Source organism: Phlebotomus papatasi, chromosome 1 (genome assembly GCF_024763615.1).
Source record: "Phlebotomus papatasi isolate M1 chromosome 1, Ppap_2.1, whole genome shotgun sequence".
Classification (NCBI taxonomy): Eukaryota; Metazoa; Arthropoda; class Insecta; order Diptera; family Psychodidae; genus Phlebotomus; species Phlebotomus papatasi.
Window position 1 is genome coordinate 73153324 of NC_077222.1, and position 20837 is coordinate 73174160.

At 33.9% G+C, this 20837-nt stretch overlaps 3 protein-coding genes across 9 annotated transcripts in view; 1 reads left to right on the plus strand and 2 right to left on the minus strand.

Moving 5' to 3' along the window:
- Positions 1–8113, minus strand: part of LOC129801397 (protein sarah) — a 64430-nt gene extending 56317 nt beyond the window's left edge. The window contains exons 1-2 of one of the 2 annotated variants that reach the window (XM_055846380.1): positions 7761–8111; positions 6584–7305 (exon numbers count right to left, since the gene is read on the minus strand). In XM_055846380.1, the coding sequence (XP_055702355.1) occupies positions 6596–7297 (702 nt within the window). In that variant the 5' untranslated portion in view covers positions 7298–7305; positions 7761–8111 and the 3' untranslated portion in view covers positions 6584–6595. Of the gene's footprint in view, positions 1–6583; positions 7306–7760 lie in introns of both variants that reach the window. The other variant, XM_055846372.1, reaches the window with a different exon arrangement.
- A 45-nt stretch (positions 8114–8158) lies between these two features.
- Positions 8159–14328, plus strand: LOC129801360 (transformer-2 protein homolog alpha). 6 transcript variants are annotated; one of them, XM_055846338.1, is made up of 6 exons: positions 8159–8323; positions 8674–8922; positions 8987–9115; positions 9380–9594; positions 13726–13829; positions 13902–14328. In XM_055846338.1, the coding sequence occupies exons 1-6, from the start codon at positions 8300–8302 to the stop codon at positions 13913–13915; spliced, it is 735 nt and encodes a 244-aa protein (XP_055702313.1). In that variant the 5' UTR covers positions 8159–8299; the 3' UTR covers positions 13916–14328. The 6 variants fall into 6 exon arrangements, with proteins under 6 accessions (XP_055702313.1, XP_055702279.1, XP_055702288.1 ...); XM_055846304.1 differs by having other exon boundaries at positions 8160–8323; positions 8969–9115; XM_055846313.1 differs by having other exon boundaries at positions 8160–8323; positions 8975–9115.
- On the minus strand, positions 14285–20661 carry LOC129800857 (uncharacterized). The gene is made up of 3 exons (XM_055845562.1): positions 20568–20661; positions 18428–20505; positions 14285–14448 (listed from the first exon to the last, which is right to left on the minus strand). The coding sequence occupies exons 1-3, from the start codon at positions 20591–20593 to the stop codon at positions 14366–14368; spliced, it is 2187 nt and encodes a 728-aa protein (XP_055701537.1). The 5' UTR covers positions 20594–20661; the 3' UTR covers positions 14285–14365.
- Positions 20662–20837: the final 176 nt, after the last annotated feature.

Here is a 20837-nt window from a genome sequence, read left to right on the forward strand (position 1 = left end):
TCAACACAATTTTCTTATTTTGGGATTATATTGGATCTTTAATTATTTTATGATTGTGTTTGTGTGCATTGAATGGGAATTGTTTTCTGGGCAGTTTGAAAAGGGATATTTATGTGCACACTACATGTATTTTGAAATTGGAAAATTTACACCACATAGTGATAACCACAGATATATATTTTTTGTTTTGCTTTCTATTTTCTTTCCTCAACTTAAAATACCCACCAATTGGGTTAGCATACATAATCTTCATTGTGGAATATTTCCAGTATTTTCAATCATAACCATTATAAACCTCTCAATAATGGATTTTTTTTTTGAAAAATGTATATATATAGAATTTCTCATGAGAATTCTATTCATCATTTGACATTTTCCACTTGGCAAAAGGATTTTCACTCTGTGCAATGGCATAAATCCAATTAGTGGAATATTTTAATTAACCTAGGAAACGCACTCACAATAAAATCCAACAAAACCCTTTCTGTAACTAGAGATGTTTTTAATTAATTTACTGGATTTAAAATAGTTTTGGATTATTTTCTAAAAGAATGAAAAATCATTACTAAAAAGGAAGTTTGAAGAACTTGATCATAATTCTCAAAAAATAATTTTCATTTTGAAGTGACAATTTCTTTAACTGATAGGGGTTTTTCAAAACATTTTATCTGTAAACAAAATTTTGATATGTCAATCAAAAGAATTGTACACCATTTAAGAGCCATATGAATTTTTATCTATTTAATTCATAAAACCAATTAGGGTAAGTGTGCCAAATTCCGGCCAGCTTGCAATTCCGGCCACCTTTTTTGTTCCTCTAATTTCCATTAATTTCAAGTTTTTACTTACTCTAAAGATTATACAATGCAAAAGAATAACAAAAAATGTAGCTTCGACAAACGAGATGACGCGAAAAAAGCATTGGAAGAATTCCCAAATGACAAGGAACTATGAGAATGAAGGTGGCCGAAATTGGGCACCAAAGCTATGTCTACATTTTTATTCATTTTAAAATGTATTAAGAATGATTTTAGAGTAAATAAAAACGATAAATTGTCTACAAGGTTCCAAGCAACACGCTTTAAGAAAAAGGAATAAAAAAATCAATTTGTATTAAAAATATTATATTTTATACTTGAGACTTTGCCACTTGCATGCAACTATGCCGAAATTTGGCACACTTACCCTAAAGGTTTAATTGCAAAATCTAATTTACCATAGAGCCATTAAAAAATGTTATGAGTTTTATATCAAATCGTATGCAAAATTTAAAAAACATATCTTATACACGAAATTTGTTGTTACCCTGATGCGACTCAGAAAATACTTATTAACCCCTTCGTGACCATATGGCATTATACATCATACGCAAACTAGGTGATTTTGGACAATTAATTTCTGTGCAATAAATAACCGAATTGATGCAGGAAAATGATTTTTATTGACTTAAATATTCTTTTGACCTGGGAAAAATAGCCCTTCGGAGGTAGAAACACATTTTCTATTTCTATTGCTCTTTTCTTGCTCTGCGAATGTTTCGCACGAATAGTTTGACATCGCATCGATTTTGATAATATTTTCCTTCATTATCTTTCCAGATTCGAAATCTTGATGGCAAATCCTTTTCTTAGATTGTGTTTGTAAAATTTTAATGTAGGATAACTGTACCAACTAAATTTCGGCATAGTTGCATGCAAGCGCTAAAGTCTTAAGTTTGAAATGTAATATTTTTAATACAAATAGATTTTTTTGTTACTTCTTTTTAAGGAGTGTTGCTTGGAGCCTCGTAGACAGTTTATCGACTTTGTCTTCTCTAAAATCATTCTTACATTTTAGAATGAAAATATAGACATGGCTTAGGGCAATATTTCGGCCACCTTGATTCTTATAGTGTCTTCCCCTTCTGGAATTCTTCCAAAATCTTTGTCACATTATCTCATTCGTCAAAGCAACATTTTTTACATTGTCTGATCTCTAGAATATTGAAAAACTAAAAATTCGTGGTAATTTGACGAACAAAAGAAGTGGTCGAAATTGCAAGCTGGCCGAAATTTGTTACATTAAATAATTTAATTTCAGTGACCCTTAAGAAATGGGTTGTTTGGATGTCAAGAGACGCCCGGCCCTTACAAAAACTTTAAAGAAGAGAAGAAAGAGACCCTTAAAAAATGAATTCAAAAATATTATAAACATTCTATCTTCAGTATTTCTAGTATACTGTTCTAATGAGTAAAAAGTGTAATAGGGGAAAGTACTCTCCCTTCGCACTTTCATGCCTTCGAATAATGTGAATTTTCTTTTAGTTTTCCTAACAAACTTATACATTTCTATTAAATATTAGTTGGATTATCATTAATTGTTGGTAATTCCGTGATAGTTTAGTGTAAATCTCTTACAAAAAAGAAAAAAAAATTCACATTATTCGAAGGCATGAACGTTCGAAGGGAGAGCACTTTCCCCTATCCTGTCCGTGGATTAGTCGTAAAGCTAACAAAAATTTTCAATTTTCAATGTAAACTGTAAAGCATTAAAAATTATTAGCAAAAATTTTCACAATATTTCGTATTTGCAATATTCTACTTGCTCTTTAAGGCCCAACGCACAATAACTTTTGTTTAGTAAACATGTGTTTAACATTTCATGCAGAGTGAGTGAGATATAGATCTAGTCATCTCGCTCATTCTGATGGGAAATTTTGAAAACATGTTTACAAACAAAAGTTATTGTGCGCTGGTCATAATGCAGAATTTATGCTTTAATAAATTTATTTATTTTGTTTATCAAATGAATTGACCACAGAATGAGTTCAACTTCCCATAAATATAATTATATAGGAGTTAACGAAAATTTATTAATTTTCTAGTCGTAAACGAGGTGTGGCTTGTTTTTCCAAGAGGTTGTTCTTTTTGGAATTTTGTCGGATTAAAAGTAATAATGGGATAATGTAGTTTAGTTTAGACATGTTATGGTATAGGGCAAACTGGGCTACCACAGGATTAGCTATGAACAATGTGATTTTTTTTTTAAATTTATTTACATTTCAAAGGATGAGACCTCTATGAATTCAAGGGAGAAAGTGGGGCTACATTGAACTGGTATTGCATTGAAAATTATATTTTTCGCATAAGGTAAATGTACCAGCGATCGTCAGTGTTCCTCGGATTGGAAGGCTGTCCCGCGTATCGTCACCCCAAAATAAAATGTACTTTTGAAAATTATTCACTGTATTTTAGTAATTTTCTTTAGCAAGATACATCACTTTAGTTCATATTTAATTTACAGAACCAATTTTCTCGTCGAGTTTCAAACAAAATTGCTATTATTTACCAAATTTATTGAATAACTGTATCAGAGTCTTAGCAAAAAATCCGCCATTCATCACTTTCTTAATATTTCACGCGAGAATTTGTCTGCAAGAATGAGGAATTAGGTTTGATTAAAATGATTTACAAATCTGTGTTAATTAAAAAATGAATATTCAGTGACTAATTTCACTATCAATATCAATACACTTTTTTAATTATTTCGGCAAGGAATATTGAAAATAAATTATTTTTTGCGAATAATAGGTTTCTTTCATCAGTTCCCCGAATCGGCACATTTTATCGTTGAAAATTGCACTCAGCGCGCTCAGCTGTCATCTTCACAGCCTTTATTAGATGTTTTTGTTGTGATACAGAAATTTACCAGTGAAACTTTCATTAAATTTAACAATTTTAGAAATTGTATCATGTAAATACACAGTACACAGTTTAAGGATGACAAAGAAGCTTCAATGAAGCCTTGTAGAGTGATTTAGGGGGAACTGGGGCAGTAGTAAACTGGGGTAGTTGTAAACACTGTGATTTTTTTCATTAATTTTAAGACTCCAGAGGATAAAACCCATAAGCATTCATAGATACCATGGGGATGTATGTCCACAGATGAATTGGTCAAAAAAATCCTAATACTTTAAAAATAAAAATCATTTTTCCCGAAAATTTTGATATTTCGATTATTTTGGTCATTTGGATTTCCATCTGGAAATTAAAAACTGTGTAAAATAATCGAAATGTAGCAATACAAGTTCTTTCCTACATCTTTTAGGATTATATTTATGCGTTTACTAGAGAAATTGAGATTCACATTATTTCAAAAGAATTAATAATTGGTCAGAAAACAGCATTTGGGGTAGATGTAAACAGGCAATTTCAATTTCACAAAATGAGTAGGTAAAAGAGCGAGAAATTGACCTTCATGCGAAATATCTATAATTCATAGATTATGAAAAAAATTGGTGGTGCTGTGTTCAATAAAAAGTCACATGATGTCAAAATATGGGGAAACTCCATTGAAAAATGTCTTTGATATGCATGCCTTTACTTTTTTTTGCTATTTTAATTATTCTTTGTAAAAAGTGTCGTGATTTTTTGAAAAATATGCAGTCTTTATATATCTCTTAAGTAATTAAAATAATCGAAAGTGTTGCAAAGTTAATTTCAAGGGTGGAAAAAAGGGTGTTTACATCCTCCCCAGAAAGTGTTTACTTCTACCCCAGGTATTTTGTGAAAAGAGAAAAATGCACGGTGACACAAATTTTATTTTTATGGAAAACTCAATTGTTTTCCAGCATCCGCATTACCTTCGATGTATTGCCTATACCCAAGGGTAAAACATTAGCTAAGAAAGATTTTCCAAAAAATTACGGTGTCCTTGGAAAATCACCTCAAATTCGCATCTATCGAAAATGGTTACATGTGCCCCAGTCTCCCCTAGATGCCAAGAAAGCAGGAGAATCCTCATCAAAAACATCTGCCGATCCGTGGAACATCTTATTTAATCCCTTCAGATCCGCGGAACATATTGCATCCTTACAATTACACCTATATATTATAATTATCCGTAATTATTAAAAGCGTCAATACACGAAAATTATTAAATGGATCACTAATATATCAATTGGCATGTAAAAAAAAATACCAAATAGTGTTTTGGAACTCATATATTCAACTAAATATGGAGCACGTCTCTTAACATTCCGATCCGTGGTACACTTCCCTTATTTTTAAAATATTTTTTTTTTGATAATAATTACGTTAAGCCATACCTCGGCTTAAGTCGTAAGTGTGTCTAGGGCATAAGGGGACATAAACTGTTTGAATTAAAAAAAAGTTCAATTGCATGATTGTCTCACTCTCCCCTACACTGAGAAAAAAAAGAGGGTGCGATTAACTTTTTTTCCTCGTAACTTTAACACTTTTTAGGTGTAAAAATATATCTACATTTTTTAATGTTGATTTTACACCTTTTTAAGGGTAAAATTAACATGAAAAAGGGTAACTTTAACCCATAATACACCTAAAAAGCATAATATTTACACCGATTTCGGATCAATATTGCAGGGTAAAGTTAACATTTCCGGAATGTTATTTTAACTTTTTCGAATTTCTCTCAGTGTAAAAGAGAAACCTCTCAAGTTTTCTTGCAGCTCTAAAAAAAATTAATATTCGACCTTGCCTCAGGTTCCTCTGATAAATCTGCCAATTCTAATGTATTAATTCTGTACTATTGAGCAAGTTTCTTATTGATTTACGAACTTGTTCAAACCTGTTTAATGCACTCTAAGCAACAAATATTAAGCAATTGTCGCAGAATGTTCCTATCTCACAAGATGAATCAATTTATGATCAGGAAATTGCAAAATATTTATGCATAATAAAAATTTGACTGAAGAATGATTCTGTTGCAAGTTTCGGACCTGTATAATTTGTTATTCTAATTTATCTAAAATATTTTATTATTATTATTGTTTTCTCTGCTTATCTGTGGGAAAATATTTGCAAGATTTTTATAGACAAACTTTGGTGTTTTGGGTTATAGTTTATGTCCATAATTTTGTTGTCTAATTTGGAAAGTACGTTTCATCATTCAAAGAATACGATAATCCCAAGAACTTTCTTTGGCAAATATTTTAAACTTTTAAACTTGTAAAATAACATGAGACTTTTAGAAAAATTCTGAGAATCATTAATTTGCAAAGTATAATATTAACAGTAAAAAATACGTAATTGCAGAAGACTGAGAAAGTTTCAAAGCCCCTGTTTAACTAAGTTGAAGTTGTTTAAAGTTACTAAACTGAAAAAAAAAAACACTTTTAAATTGTTTTAGAATTCAATTATTTGGTTAAACTTTTCACAAAAATATTTGTAATTTTTATTTTCTATTTCCACCAGGATTTTAGTTTTTTTTTGTTTATTTTAAAATGAAACGAGATGTGTATATTTAAAATTTCAAGCCATTGCACATTAGTTAATTTTTCTTTCACCAAATACAGTAGAAATTTTTACCAGAAGATTGTAGCTAACGAAATTGGCGTTATTCCCAGAATGTTACATTACCACTATAGACAGAGAGAGGCGATTTCTTTTGCGGGAGAATAAACTAAAGAGTCACGTAGAGATAATTTGCAAATTCCACGTTATTTTCCTTCTTCTTTTTTTTACTTATCCAAATGAACACGACCCAAAGAATACAGTAAATAGGTGTATTTGAAGGTGGGGAAAGGAAAGGAAGAAGAAAAAAAAATAGATTGTGATGCACAAACCTTGGATTAAATTTATGGCGACTGCCTCTCCGGACACTTTGTATGAATAATTTTCATCTTGGGTGCCTCAACAGGCGCCAAATCAGCTGCTGCCGTGAGTGCTGTGTGAACAATTATGCCCGGTTGACTTTCGGTGGGTGGATGAACCTCGTGACTCTCGCCGGGTGTGAGATTGGCCAGAGCAGCCAGGAGATCATGATTGACAAGTGGTTCATTCTCCTCGCGTGGCTCCCAGCCGGCTGGAGGTGAGGCGGGCGGAGATATTAGGAATTGCTTCACCGGAGCCGGTGGCTGGAGATTCTTATGTGAGACTGGCGTCACGGGCTGTGCAAAGTAGCAGCTGATAACTGACTTTGAGAATTGATATTGATGCAATTGTAACCTTGCACTGGCAGCCGCTATGGCTGAGTCAAAGTTCACACGGAGCCTCTTGAAGCTCTTGAGCCAGTGAAATGTGACAGATTCGGAGAAGGTACGAAAGAGATTCTCCATATCAGCTTTGAGTTCCTCATTCGTAAACACCTCCGAATGAATATTGGTAACAATGATGGATGTGGGCAGATCATCGAGTGTATCGGCATCTGTGGTTTCATTCTCATCATCTGAATCTAAATGCTGTATTGGATGCTGATTGGGCAAACCATCGGCCGGATTGATAAAGATATTTGTCTCGTCGGCAGGTGAGAGACTGTCATTCTCCTCAGGCTGTGCCATGATTCCTCCTGATATGGTGTGTCCCCCCCCAGAGAGGCCCAAGAAAAAGAAAAATAGAATGCAAAATTATCTTCAATTTGGTCGTTACGTCTTCCTCTCTCCCCATTTACGTCACAACATCTCTTGCTGACGCTCTTGGCGCGCCACAATTTCCTCAATTGCCAAGAAGACAAGAGACCACACTCAATTGCCAATCGAAAATCAATTGCTAACCCTTCAATTAGTGGCCAATGACACAGGGAGGTAGAAAAATAAAACTATTGTGAGTATTGTGACTCGGTATCAAATCCAATTATGTAAGGCTGAATCAAATGGGGAGATGTGTCAAGGTAGTCCAAGGACTCTGGACTATATGCACACCCGAGAGAGAATGAGGAAAAAAAAAGTGAGGAGGCGGGTGTTCTTGTCGTCACCACTCCACACTGTTCACATAATCGATATGCTGAATATGAAATATTTATACCTCTTTCGCCTCCGGATCACTTTCCAGCTGAGATATCCGTAGAAACAGGTGCAAAAAATCCAAAAGGCGTCCAATCAATTTGATTGTAACTTTCCCACTGTGTCCTAACTAAAACACCAAAACCAAAAGGTTTTCCTTCCACTTTTCTTTGGATTAACTTGCGTAGGCGACTTTTTAGGGCCAAAATTCCACGGATTTTCACCAATATTCCAAATTGTATTTCATCACATGCCATCCACAAACATCCCCATTACATGTTGTTGAGGTGTTTTGGCCAAAATAGTACACAATTTATTAAAAATTTGCTAGACTTTTCCACAAACACCACCACAGTGTCCTCTGACATTTTACACACTGCTCAGCGCACCCTATGGAGATTTCGAAAAAATGTGCATACACATCCGAGATACGCAGCCATTTTCGAAATGTCACTAGTGTGTTTTTGTAAATTTTTGCATCTCTAGAGCCAAAAAAGCCAATTTTCTCTCATTTTTCACACATCTCATAATAGTTTTTCCCACTAAAATAGCTACATTGTGATGAGTACACGTACCTACTATAAGGTAAGTTCAGAAAATTCAATTGAGTTTGCAAATAAAATTCCCAAACAACCGGCTTGCTGTGCGGTCGCCATGGCGAAAAAGTGCATCAAAGACTGCGATGCATTTTGTCCCCAAGGTTCTCTTTTGTTTTTTTTTTCCTTGCCTTGAAGAAGCACACCTATCTGATCGATCAAACAATCCCTTCGTTAGTTCAATATCTCAGCTAAAGGGAAAGGGTTAGACAGTGAGTGTCCTTGAGGAAAAAAAGAGTCCAAAATCTTACTCATGACATCTGACCAAAAAGTACAAATAAGTGAAAAAAAATATAAAACAATTTCATAACTAAATTACCCTTTTCTCCCATTTTCCAGAACTCAATGTCAAGAAGTCCCAGCGAGGAACGACACTATATCTCTCGAGCTGGTTCATCGCGAGAGAATGGCGACTACAGGAAGTCCCGCAAATCGTCTTCCCGCAGTCGAGCCCGCTACAGATCTCGCTCACGTTCACGGTCTCGTTCTGAGAAGCGCTACAGAAGCAGGTCACCGTCCCGCCACGATAGGAAGCGCTCCTATTCCAGGAGCCCCAATTCCTCTCGTCGCAGACACGTAGCAAGTCGAGTAAGTGCTGATGCAAATCAATTGGATGTGATTATAAATGACATAGAACCAGGTCAATTCACAGGATCATCCCCCAAAGTCCAGATGTCTAGGAGTCTTTGGACTCAGTGATGCAACAACTGAAGACCAGATTTATCAAATTTTCTCCAAATTTGGAACAATACACCGTACTCAAATAATTATGGATGCAATGGTAATTCCTAATTCAATAATACAAAATATTTCCCCCAGAATCCCCTCAACTTCCCAGTGATGAGTTAGCCGGGAAGTTGAAAACCACATACGCGAGATTATCTGATTTTGGGTAGATAAATATCCGGAAAATTTAGAATGATATCCACACTCATGGCTTGCTAAGAGTTTCAATTGGGTTTTCATTAAAGGCATTCCGGAACATTTTCTCTCAATCTCTATTCCAGAGTAGATTTTAATTATAGGGGATTTGTTTTCGTTGCAGACGGGATGTTCACGGGGCTTCTGTTTTGTCTACTTTGCCAATGCTGATGATGCCAAAGTGGCAAAGGATAATTGCTCAGGAATGGAACTCGATGGGAGACGTATTCGAGTGGATTATTCCATTACTCAGAGACCTCATACTCCAACTCCAGGAGTCTACATGGGACAACCAACGGGCAGAGGACGAGAGAATCGAGATCGTAGTCGCAGAAATGAGTAAGTACTGCCTTTTAAATCAACTTTGTTTATTTTCATAATCGATTCAGTTCAAGTGAATCCAATAACACTGCAAAGATGATTTTGTCCCTGGATTCTCATGCTATTTTTTCTATTGTTAGAGTCAAATGATTTACGAAAATACTTATCATTTTGATTTTTTAAGTATTAAATAATATAATAAAAGCTAAATTAAATAAATAAATTTTAGTATTAAATAATATAATAATAGCTTGTACTGCCTAATTGCGAGAAAAAAAAACAATAACACTCGAAATTGTGAAGTTTTTCTTTAGTTGGCTGAGTGCTCGTTTTCCGTTTGAACCTCAATATCGAGGTTAAAAAACAATCTGAGACAAAAGTTGTACATGGACGAAAATGTAGCTGATTAAATTCTCTATCAAACCCTTAAAACAGATTGTTAGGAACAGTCCTAATTTTCGAGAAATTTTTGATTAAATTTGCTAAAAAGTTCGATTTTTCCATGTTTTCTGACATTTATGAGACTACAGCGCCCCTGGTGTCAGTTGTACGAACTTCATCTGTTCAGAGGATTTGTCGGGCATGTAAAGGAGACCAAATTATTCCATAGTGAGAAATAAATCGGTTCAGCAGAATCGGAGATATAGGCACCCAAGTATCAAAAAACGACAAAAACGGTTTTGCCTAGATTCCAGTCGCAAAATCCAAATGAAATCAAAATGATAAGTATTTTCGTAAATCATTTGACCCTAGCAATAGAAAAAATAGCATGAGAACCCAGGGACAAAAAAAGTTCAAAATTGTTGCACAGTGTAATATACTCTAAATCAAATAAAAATGATGCCTCCTATACACAGAAAAAAAATATTTTGTAAAAATGTTCGTAAATGTTTGTGAATTCTTATGGGGGAGTTACGAAATGTTCGTGAATCGTATAACCCACAAACAAGTTCGTAAAATTTTTTACTTTTTTCAAAAACATTGTTCGTAAAATGATCATTTGACGAACATTTTTTGTACTTTTATAAACATTTGTTCGTAAATGTTCGTAAACACACAAAAAATATTTGTAAAATTTTGTCATTTGTTCGTAAATGTAAAATATTCGTCAGATAAACAAAAAATACGAACAAATGACAAAATTTTACGAACATTTTTTGTGTGTTCACGAACATTTACGAACAAATGTTTGTAAAAGTACAAAAAATGCTCGTTAAATGATCATGTTACGAACAATGTTCGTGAAAAACGTAGAAGTTTTTACCAACTTGTTTGAGGGTTATACGATTTTCGAGCATTTCGTAAGCCCCCATAGGAATTCACAAACATTTACGAACAATTTTACAAAATATTTTTTTGTGTGGGGTTTAATTCGGAAAAAGAAAGTGTTAAACCCAGACAGGCTTATGGTAGCTGAGATTCTTTTTTTAGAAAACCTCGGTATGCGTGCATCTTCGATTTTAAATTGAATTTTTAATATAAAGAGTCATATCAAGCAAACTTCGATGATCGGAAGACTTCTAAACTTTCGATGATCGAAAAGATTAGATTTGAAAGATCTTTTAAGTTTCCTCTAAAAAAAACACTTATTGTAGTCCTAACAAAATTTCATGTCACTTGATCGGACTCAAACTTTGCTAAAATATTTTACGCCACTCCCTAATAACGAATATATAATGATTAAATTTTATTCTTGACGATCCGGTCGTTCGTCCATCCGGCTTTTTAAGCTTAATAACTCCCAAGTTAAGACGAACCAACCTTGCTGAAAAACCAATGTTTTCAGCACATTTTTTCAAATTTTGGAAATAGCACTACAATGTTAATGGCCTATGGTGAAAACCCCTATGGCATCGATCGATCTCAAATTTTAGTATGTTATAAATGGGCCCAAGACCTTTCGATTAAAAACAAGCGCCTGGCGAGTTGGCCTTTTTATATGGAGCTATTTGAAGCCAATTCCTAAATTGATCTCGGATTCAGCTCACAGTGCTCCAAGGAAAAAATTTATTTAAACAAAAATTTAGTATATTAATTTATCCCTCCATACGGAAAGGTATCTTATAATACGGAAAAACTCACTTTTTAAATATTTAGCATAACGATCACGAGTGCAGAAAAATTCCCAGTGAAAGTAAGAAATTGGCTTCAACTGTGAAGGCCACTCGCCGGGGACTATATTAAAAAAAATAAGCCCCCCCCCCCGACCCCCTTGACCCGAGCTAGAAGGGGTCACAAATTCAATTTTCAAATGGCCATATCAAGATTTTTTTCAATTTGTAAATTCAATTTAATTTTCAGATGAATTCCTATGCGTTATTTTGCATTAAAAATCGTTTGAATTTATAGATTTTCATTTATTTATTGATATAAACAAACTAATACTTGGTCCACCAAAACATGTTTAAATATGCTAAAATAGCATAAATGTGGTTGCACAAATTAATTTCAACTCAGCAAATTAAAATGTTAAAATTGCTCAACAATTCCAATTTTAGGCGATATAGGCACCCTCATTTCCGATGTTTCTGCAAGTGAGGTCCAACTATGTGAAGTAGTTCCTTAAATTCTTCAGTAGCCATACGAAGAAAATTGTTGTGTCCAAAAAAATCACCAATTGCGATATCATTATACATCTTTTCAATGAATCTGTGGACAGATTTCTCTTGGATCCATTTCCTGGTCCACAATCTCTTCCTTTTACGCATTTTTATTGAACATGTATCCTACAAAAAGTAGGAAAATTTCTTCCCCACCACTGAACTCACTCATTTTTCTAATAATGTAACAAAATCACAAATGACAAAATAAAACAACTGGCAATCTGCGCGGCTTTTTTTAATTTAGCAAATTTCTCGCAAAAATGTGTCCTGCCTGGCTATGAAAAATTTCAAGTGGTTTTCGCAATTTTAATACTATATTTTGCTGAGTTCAATTTAAAATTAAATTGTGAAAAATCCTAGTGTGATAGCACCGTTAGAACTTGAAAAATGTTGGTGTTTTAGAAAGCTCTCGTGTAGTACTACAACCCTTGTGACACCCCAATTTCATACGATTTAATCGAAGTGCCCAATCAAAAATTGATTTCTGATTAATCGATCTCAAATATTTTGAAAACTAGACGATGCTTTTTCTTTAAATTTTAATATGTTGTAGCTGAGGTCAAGACCTTTCCAACGGTGGGTCGCACTCCTCCCTCGATATTCCCTGACCTGACCTATAACCAAAAATGTATTGACCGAACCGTATTTTCGCTGTTTATGGCTCCGGCACACGTTTTAGATCAAGAAAATTTCATGAAGTCGACTTTCGGATCCATTTCTTTCTCACATGTTTTGCATATGTCTATCTCATTCTCTCGCACTCTTCTTCTTCTCTTAAACATCACTTTAAATTCAATTTAACTCAATCGAATTTGGTATGCGAAAGAATGAGATAGTCATATGCAAAACATGTGAGAAAGAAAGGGTTTCGAATTTTGACTTCATGAAATTTTCCTGATCTAAAAGGTGTGCCGGAGCCATTATGAAGCCATTTATATGAAATTTTAGTATATTATTGTGTATGAGATCGAGATCTTTCTAATAATAGGTCCCATCCGTTCCTACTCAAACTCACTGTACCCCGACCCTTACTATATCAATATGGACCGGACTCTATCTCTAATGTATATTAACCGATTTCAATTATTTTTTTCTTTTGTTGGCCTTCCCCACTCGGACTATTTAAAATAGAAAATGACCAGTGATAAGCCCAGACAAGCTTATAACCTGTAATGAATCTCAGCTACCATAAGCTTACGTGGGCTTATGACTTGTTTTTAATATAGTTTCAAGAAAAAAAGCTAAGAAAAAATTCGATTTTTTCGATGTAATATACCTATACTCAATTTTTAAATCATTGCAACATGTTCTATCTTTTTTTTTGTGTAAGAGCTGTACATTTTGTATGAAGACACAAGGCAAGAAAAGTTTGAATTTTCCATAGTGAATTGAAAAAAAGGAGAAATTAAAGTTCCTTTAAAAAGATTTGTGAAGTTCAAGACTGAAAATTCCTGAATAAATGAATAGATTTTCACTTGGACTTTAGAAAAAATGAAATGAAGCAACACACACGAGATAAAAACTAAGCTCAAGTGCCCATTTGCAGTGATTACTATGAAAGGGAGAGAGGATCTCGATACTCGGATAGGCGATCACCATATCGTCGTAGAAGACACCGAAGTCGATCTCGTTCATATTCACCAAGAATTCGTGAGTTTTTTCTTACGTTTTATAGAAAATTATCGTCAAAAGACTCTAAAATTGTTTTATATTGATTTTCAGGTCGAAATCGCTAAGAGCGATCTCATTTCATCTATTCACGAGTCCTCCATTTGTAATATATTTCGTGCAGATAACAAAATATCAATTTTAAAAGAACTTTACACAAGTTTGTAATGAAAAAGTATTACAAACTAAAAAAAAATTATGTGTCTTTTAACCATAAGATTCTCACATAAATATTCTGCGTGTGAGGTGTTCCTTTTTTGTTAATTTCTCATTTAGTTTCATTTTTAGAGTATATGCATATTGTATAGAGCAAAGAACTGAGAATTTGAATTGGCAAGGATATGAGCTATTTAAGAAATTGCATTTTTTGTGAGGAAAAAAAAACTGGTGAAAACCAAGAATTGTATAATCATGCTTTAAGACAATTAATCTTCATGAACGGGCATTTGTCAATATATTATATTGAACTCATGTACAAAAATTCTGTTTTACTCCAATTCTCTTACAATTTCTTGCAGTTAGGTTGAATCCTTGTTGACTTTGACACGACCATCTTCGTCGAAAAACCAGGAAGGAACGGTAATATCTCCAGATTGAGCCACTGAAATTCAGAAATTTGCTTTAATAAAATTTTCATTTTTCTTTTAATTAATCAAGAGGGTATTTAGTAATGTGAATAATGTGAGAAAAGTATCAAATTGTCCGAGAAACATTTCACGAAACCCACAAAAAAACTCAAAAATTGTTTCGTGAAACTAAAAAAAAACCTAAAAATTGCCTCGCGAAACCTGAGAAACTCAAAAAATTCTTCGAGAAACCTAATAAATTGTTTCGCGAAACCCGAGAAATCAAAAAACTTCAATGAAAATGAAAGTGAGTCAGCCCTTGGGTAAAATTAAAGATTTCTCGTTCTAAGATAAACACACTTACGACTAAAGTCTAAAGACGACTAAGCTCGTATATAGCCAAGTCAGATCCTTTTATATGGGCTTCAGACCAGAGGTTTAGCCCAGTTCCCGAGGGTTTCAAAACTTTCCCTTCAACAGCAACCCGTTTTATAGATTTTTCAGAATCTATAATAGAAAATCCAAAGATTTCCAGAAAATCTTGACCAATAAGAAATTAGAGAATTTGAGCCATATGGCTAAGCCTAGGTCTGAAGCCCATATTATACGGGCTTCAGACCTTTTTTACTGCTATAATTTCCTATTAGTAAAGATTTTTGGAAAAATTTAACTTTGGATTGGATTATTAAGAGCCACTGATCTATTGAATTCTAAATTGGTTGCTATTTTAGTACTTTAGACTAGACCTTCCGGAACTGGGCTAAATCTCTGCTCCGAAGACCATTTTACACACTACAAACGCGGTTACGGTTTTACTGACACTCACAAAACATCAGTGTTGAAGGCTTTTATGTAGATATATTCACAGAAATACGGGTGTATTTTCTTGAAAATGACACTTTGTAAATTTACGTCACAACTCAAATTAGAATTATTCACTAGAATCGCGGAATTTGACTAAGTTGCGAGAGGATTCCATTTCACAAAAAATGAAATTAACAATAATTATTTACAAATAGTTTCATTTTAATAGTTACAAATTCATGTTTAGTGAATGCCAGTAAATGTTACGGGACATTCGTAGCGTGTCAGAAACTCTTGGCTATGAACGAGCGAGAACGAGCTTAGTCGTTTCTGGACTTTAGCCGTAAATGTGTCAGCCACATTATTTCTAGTTTTTAGTGTCGAAAGGCTTAGAAAGTTTTCAGTGACCTACTCGTCCTGAAAGGGTTAAAGAAATTTGACACCATAAAATTAAAGATCTCTCACTATATTGGACAATACGAATTAGCCTTTAATTAGGATTTTTTTTAAAGATTTATACAGTAGACTCTCTCTCAATTGGGTATTTGGGGCAAAATGTCATCCGGTTTAGCGATAAAATTGAGCGTCAAAGCCTTTGTAAATTCCACAAAAAGCGCTCAATTATAAAGAATCACAATAAAATAGGAAGAACTAGAGCGAATTTCAGCGAATTAGCTTCATAATTAAACGTGAAAATTGTCAACAAAATTTGTCGCCCGATTGAAAAAGAGCCGATTGAGTGAGAGTCTACTGTATTTATATCATCATCATCTAGTTTAGTAGTGCACGCCTTTCGATTCTCCGTCACTTCAGGAAGATGTTCGGGTTCGATCTCAAGGCGCTCCAAGGCAAGATTTTGAATTTGATTCAACCACCTTGTCCTAGGTCTGTCTCGAGGTCGACGCCTTCTCACAATGGCTTGCATAGCTCTTCTGGGGAATCTTACGTTTTTAATTAGGACTTCAAATCACTCGGTAAGTTTATGCAATTAATTTGTTTTTTTTTATCTAAACTAAATTGTAATGAAGGGGCTATTGTAATATGTTTTTATATTTACAAAATTGGTAATGAAATCGGACTTATCCGTAAATTTTTGTTGCTCGGATTGTTCAAATCATTTCGAATTTTAATTCTGATTTTTTCATGATGCAGCTATTGTTATGTTGAATATGCCCCGACTGATCTCGTTATCACAGAGTAATATTTTGAACATTCTTGATTCTAAATCCGTTTTTTTCTATTCTATCTCGAGAACTAACCCTTAGGTACGGATCATTTGTTTTTTGATTCAGTTGTAAATCAGTTTTGGTAGGTTCGAAAAAACTATGCTATATTTCAAAATCCTTAAGGATCATTTGTCTATAAGGCAAAAAACAAACGAGCAGTCAAAAATTCAAAATGAACAGTAAAAAAATAAAAATGAGCAGTAAAATATCTGATTATGGCCAGTAAAAAACATAAATCTTTTCAAAAATGGGATTAATTTATATTTAACATTTAAAATTGTTACAGATAGAATGAAAAGCCCTTTATTTTCCCTTTGCCAAAATTTGCACGATAGGGGAGACTGGGGCAAAAAGTCACAAAACGGATATTTTATTTTTTTACAAGCTACCCGAGCACCTCCAAAATTTCTAATTAGCACAATTTTATAGGAAATTTACCGCTCTATAACTCTGTGAAAGTCATTTTCTTCTATTTTGTAAGGAAATATATTTATCGAGCCGTTTTTTAAAAGGTAATTTTGTGATCATTCTCAAAAGCTGGGGCAAATAGTATCAGGCATAAGATACTATCACATTTCGATTCGCTTTATTACGGCATTTCGTGAATTTAAGTAAAATACCTAGATTACATATTTTCGTAGGAAATTTATTCTTTTACACCTTTGTAAAACACCGTTTTCTCTATCTGAGCGAGAAAAAGCGCATTTTAAGGTATTTTACAAAAAACACACAAAAGACTGCAAATCGTTTGACCAATGCAAACAACAAGCGGCGACACATAGCATTGACGTTTCTTTTCACCATGGGACATCAGAAATTGTTTCGGTTTTTGTTACTTTTTGCTCCATAACTTTTGTTACTTTTTACCCCAAGTGGTCGTTTTTAACAAAAGGATTTCTGGAGAAAAGTCTTTGTAAACTTCTAAAATAGATAGCCGATTCGTATTCAAAGAATATCCAGATAATTTGGGAAATATTCACCAGTGCATCAAATTTAATATAAGTACCTAATAATTGATATTTTCTGCACGGAAAATATTTCAAAAATAGTGCTAAAAATTTCGACATTTTTTATTTTCTAAATTCCTTGTTCAAATTCTAACAAACTTACGACATTGAAGAAGACCTATGGAGGCTATCTATGGAAAAAAATTAAAGCCGCTCTCTTATTTATCTTGGAAGATATTGCATTTTAAAATTTTCGATTTGTGACTTTGCCCCAATCTCCCCTAATATCACTGTTTCAATTTTTTGTTACTACTCAATTTTAATTTTTTACTGATCATTTATACAATGTCTTTGAAAATTTTATGAGTTTTGTATTTATTCGGACCGACGCTATATATATATAAGGTAAAGTGCCCTCAAGTCGACCGGTTCCTCAATTCGACCGGTAGAGTTATTTATTCAATTTATTTATATTTGCACTAATGTTTGGCGTATGATCTAACATCAATAGGTCAATTATTTCATAAATAAATACGAATCAGTGACAATTTTATAGAAATTCACCATTGAAACATTCAAATATTGACCACCGGTCGAGTCGAGGAACCGGTCGACTCGAGGGCACTTTACCTTAATTATTGGTTTGATTGAAATAAAATATCTAGATGTCGATCTTTTTTAAACTTGTAATTTAACTCCCTCGGAACATTTTGTTTAGTCAGATTTTGAAAAAAAAATCTTCTTTAGAGAGTTTTTATCATATTTTCTTTGTTGTTTCTAAAACTTAAGACATTCTAAAAAAAAATTGATCCCTTTGGTAGCCTTCTGCATCATTTGGAAAACCCAATTTAAAACATGAAATATGAAACATAAAACACGAAATATGAAACATAAAACACGAAATATGAAACATGAAATATGTGACAAAACATGAAATATGAAACACGAAACATAAAAAGACCTTAAACCGTTTCACGGTTTATCTTTTAAATTTGTTAGAATAATTTCTAATCATAGAACTTTAATAGAATACTTACATTTTTTTGCGAATTCTTCACTTTTTTCCTTTGCTTTTTGTTGCTTTACCTGTTGCCTCTTTAGTTTTTTCTTCCGGTTTTTCTCACTCTTAATTTTTCTCTCTTGCAAGAGTTTAGCTTCAGTCTTTGCCTTCATCCTCGCTTCATACTTTTCTATGAGGTTTTTCTTCTCATTCCAAATATTAACACTCTCAGCCTTTCCCCAATGAGGAAATGCACATGGCATGACATTTTTCTGTTCATGGAGTATTGTGACTTCCTGATCGTCGATTGGAATCCAATCGTGCTGTTCCAGAAGGGGTTTCCTCCTAAAATCTACTTTGGCAAAAAGCTGAGAGAGCTGAAGGAAATTCTTGTCGTGTTCGCCTGTTTCTCTGCTGGCGTAGATCTTGACTTTTTTGTCATGGACTGATTCATGGTGCATAAGGTAGTTTTGGACGGGAAAATTTTTCATGACACTCAAGATTCCCCAGAGTCTTTGAAGTAATTTTTTTGAAGATATTCCATGAAGTCTCTGTAGATCTTTTTCGATGTCCTTTAGGGAAATTTCCTTCACTGATAGGATTTTTAGTGTCTGAAAATCTATTCGGATGCGTAGAGTTCTGCTGTTGGGATTGAAAGTTTGTTGACACCATTCTCGGATTAGCTCTTCAATGGTCATTTCTTCAGCTCCAAATTCCGTTTGATATTCGATTTTCAGGGAGAAATTTATGGCTTCCTCTCCGTCATCACCCAAAACCACTCCATCCTGATGGAACTTTACCAGGATTCTACAAACTTCCTTGCCGGAAGTCAAAGAACATTTTCTGAACACACTGTTCTGTGCTCTTCTTCGGCTCTTCACGGGACTTGGAATATTTAATATTTTCTCAGGAGTTGAATCTTTATGGGCTTCTTGAGTGGCTGATTGGGTCTCTTCGGTAAGCTCCTCCTCCACAGATTCATCTATGATTAATTGACCTTCATCGTCGCTATCTGAATCCAAGTCTTTTGGAAATTTTGAAAAGGTTTCAGAATTTTCTGTCACAGTTTCCGAAACATTTGGGGTTTCCAATAACGGAGATTCTTGTAGAGATTCCTCCAATACTTCCATTTCGAAGGAGTATGTCAGAATTTCTGCATTTCTATGCTTTGTGTCCATATTTAAAGGAGGTAGAGGGGATTCTACTATACACAGCTTTTTCAATCCACTTTCTTGTATCCTGAAGAGGATATTCCAAGAGAGTTTAATGCCATTTACAAATTTTTCAATGCTGTCCAAAGGCAAAATGATATCAATCTCATCTTTTTGAGCAATTCTTTCCAAAGCTCTTTCATCCTCAGTGCCTTTGAAATTTGCATTAAATCCCATGTAGCTCTTCAATTTTTCAGGATTCTGTTCAAGTTTTAGGGTTTCAGTAGCAGAAAAGTCGTATATCATCCGTGGTACAACTCCCAGTCGTAGGGCTTCTTCCTGATTTTCCAAATGTACTTCGGCGTTTTCCGGCAGGCAATAATCCAGAGGAAGTGCTGTCTGTAGCTGGTAATTTTGCTGTTGTTTCTTCTTTACATCTTCCACATCCCTCTGCCATATCTCAATCAAAATATTCTCCATGCCAACATCAATCTTGAGAATTCTCTGCCTCAAATGAGTCATGAAGTAATTCTTTACAAATTCATAGAATTCAGTCTTTTCTTGCTTTCTGATTTCCTCACAGGAAAGATATTTTTCTTGATCAGAGTGATTAATTTGAGACTCTGCACATTCATCAGGATCTTCCAGACTCTTGAGATATCGTATACAACTCATGTGAATCTCCTCGTCCATCTTCGATTTTGTGGGAAATTTCCTGAATAGATGCAATTCATTGTCTTTCTGTGGACTGTTTTCAGTAGCTACTGTCCTCGGACTCACTTTACCGGTAGCATCCTTCTTTGGTGGAGTTTGTTGAATAATTTCTGATTGATTTCTATATCTCTCATAGTATTGCGGATCGATTTCTTTCATGTGACAAACGTAAACATCACATTCATCATCGGAAAATGCTGCAGAATAAACATCTCCCCTTGTTCTCAGCTGTTTAGGGTACTTCTTTGACCTAACCAGAAGTAAAATAATTTGAGAGAACAATGAATTAAAATAAAATAATGAATTTCTTACCAATTTAAATTCAGAAACTCATCCATATCGAATGAGGTTATGTTTACTTTTGGAGAGTTTTAATTTCCCGCAAAAATATGTTCGAAACCCATGGTAAAAAATATTACATCTTTGTGAAATAAAAAAAAGAGTTGCCTGTACCTTCGTTTTTTTATTATCTACAATATTATTTTTAAGCTTTTTGCTAAAAAAATGAGTTCAAAATAAAAAATTGCAAAAATTTCGAAAAAACGGCTGCGTATCTTTTCAAAGTCTCCAAAAAAAAAGTGG

Excerpts from the sequence above, each read along its gene's own strand:
- LOC129800857 (XM_055845562.1), bottom strand. The coding sequence starts at position 20,593 with ATGGATGAGTTTCTGAATTTAAATTG. Across the intron at positions 20,506-20,567 it reads GAGTTTCTGAATTTAAATTG|GTCAAAGAAGTACCCTAAAC; the intron begins GTAAGAAATTCA and ends ACTTCTGGTTAG. Across the intron at positions 14,449-18,427 it reads TGAAGAATTCGCAAAAAAAT|TGGCTCAATCTGGAGATATT; the intron begins GTAAGTATTCTA and ends TCTGAATTTCAG.
- LOC129801360 (XM_055846304.1), top strand. The coding sequence starts at position 8,300 with ATGAGTACACGTACCTACTATAAG. Across the intron at positions 8,923-8,968 it reads GCAGACACGTAGCAAGTCGA|AACCAGGTCAATTCACAGGA; the intron begins GTAAGTGCTGAT and ends TAAATGACATAG. Across the intron at positions 9,595-13,725 it reads GATCGTAGTCGCAGAAATGA|TGATTACTATGAAAGGGAGA; the intron begins GTAAGTACTGCC and ends GCCCATTTGCAG.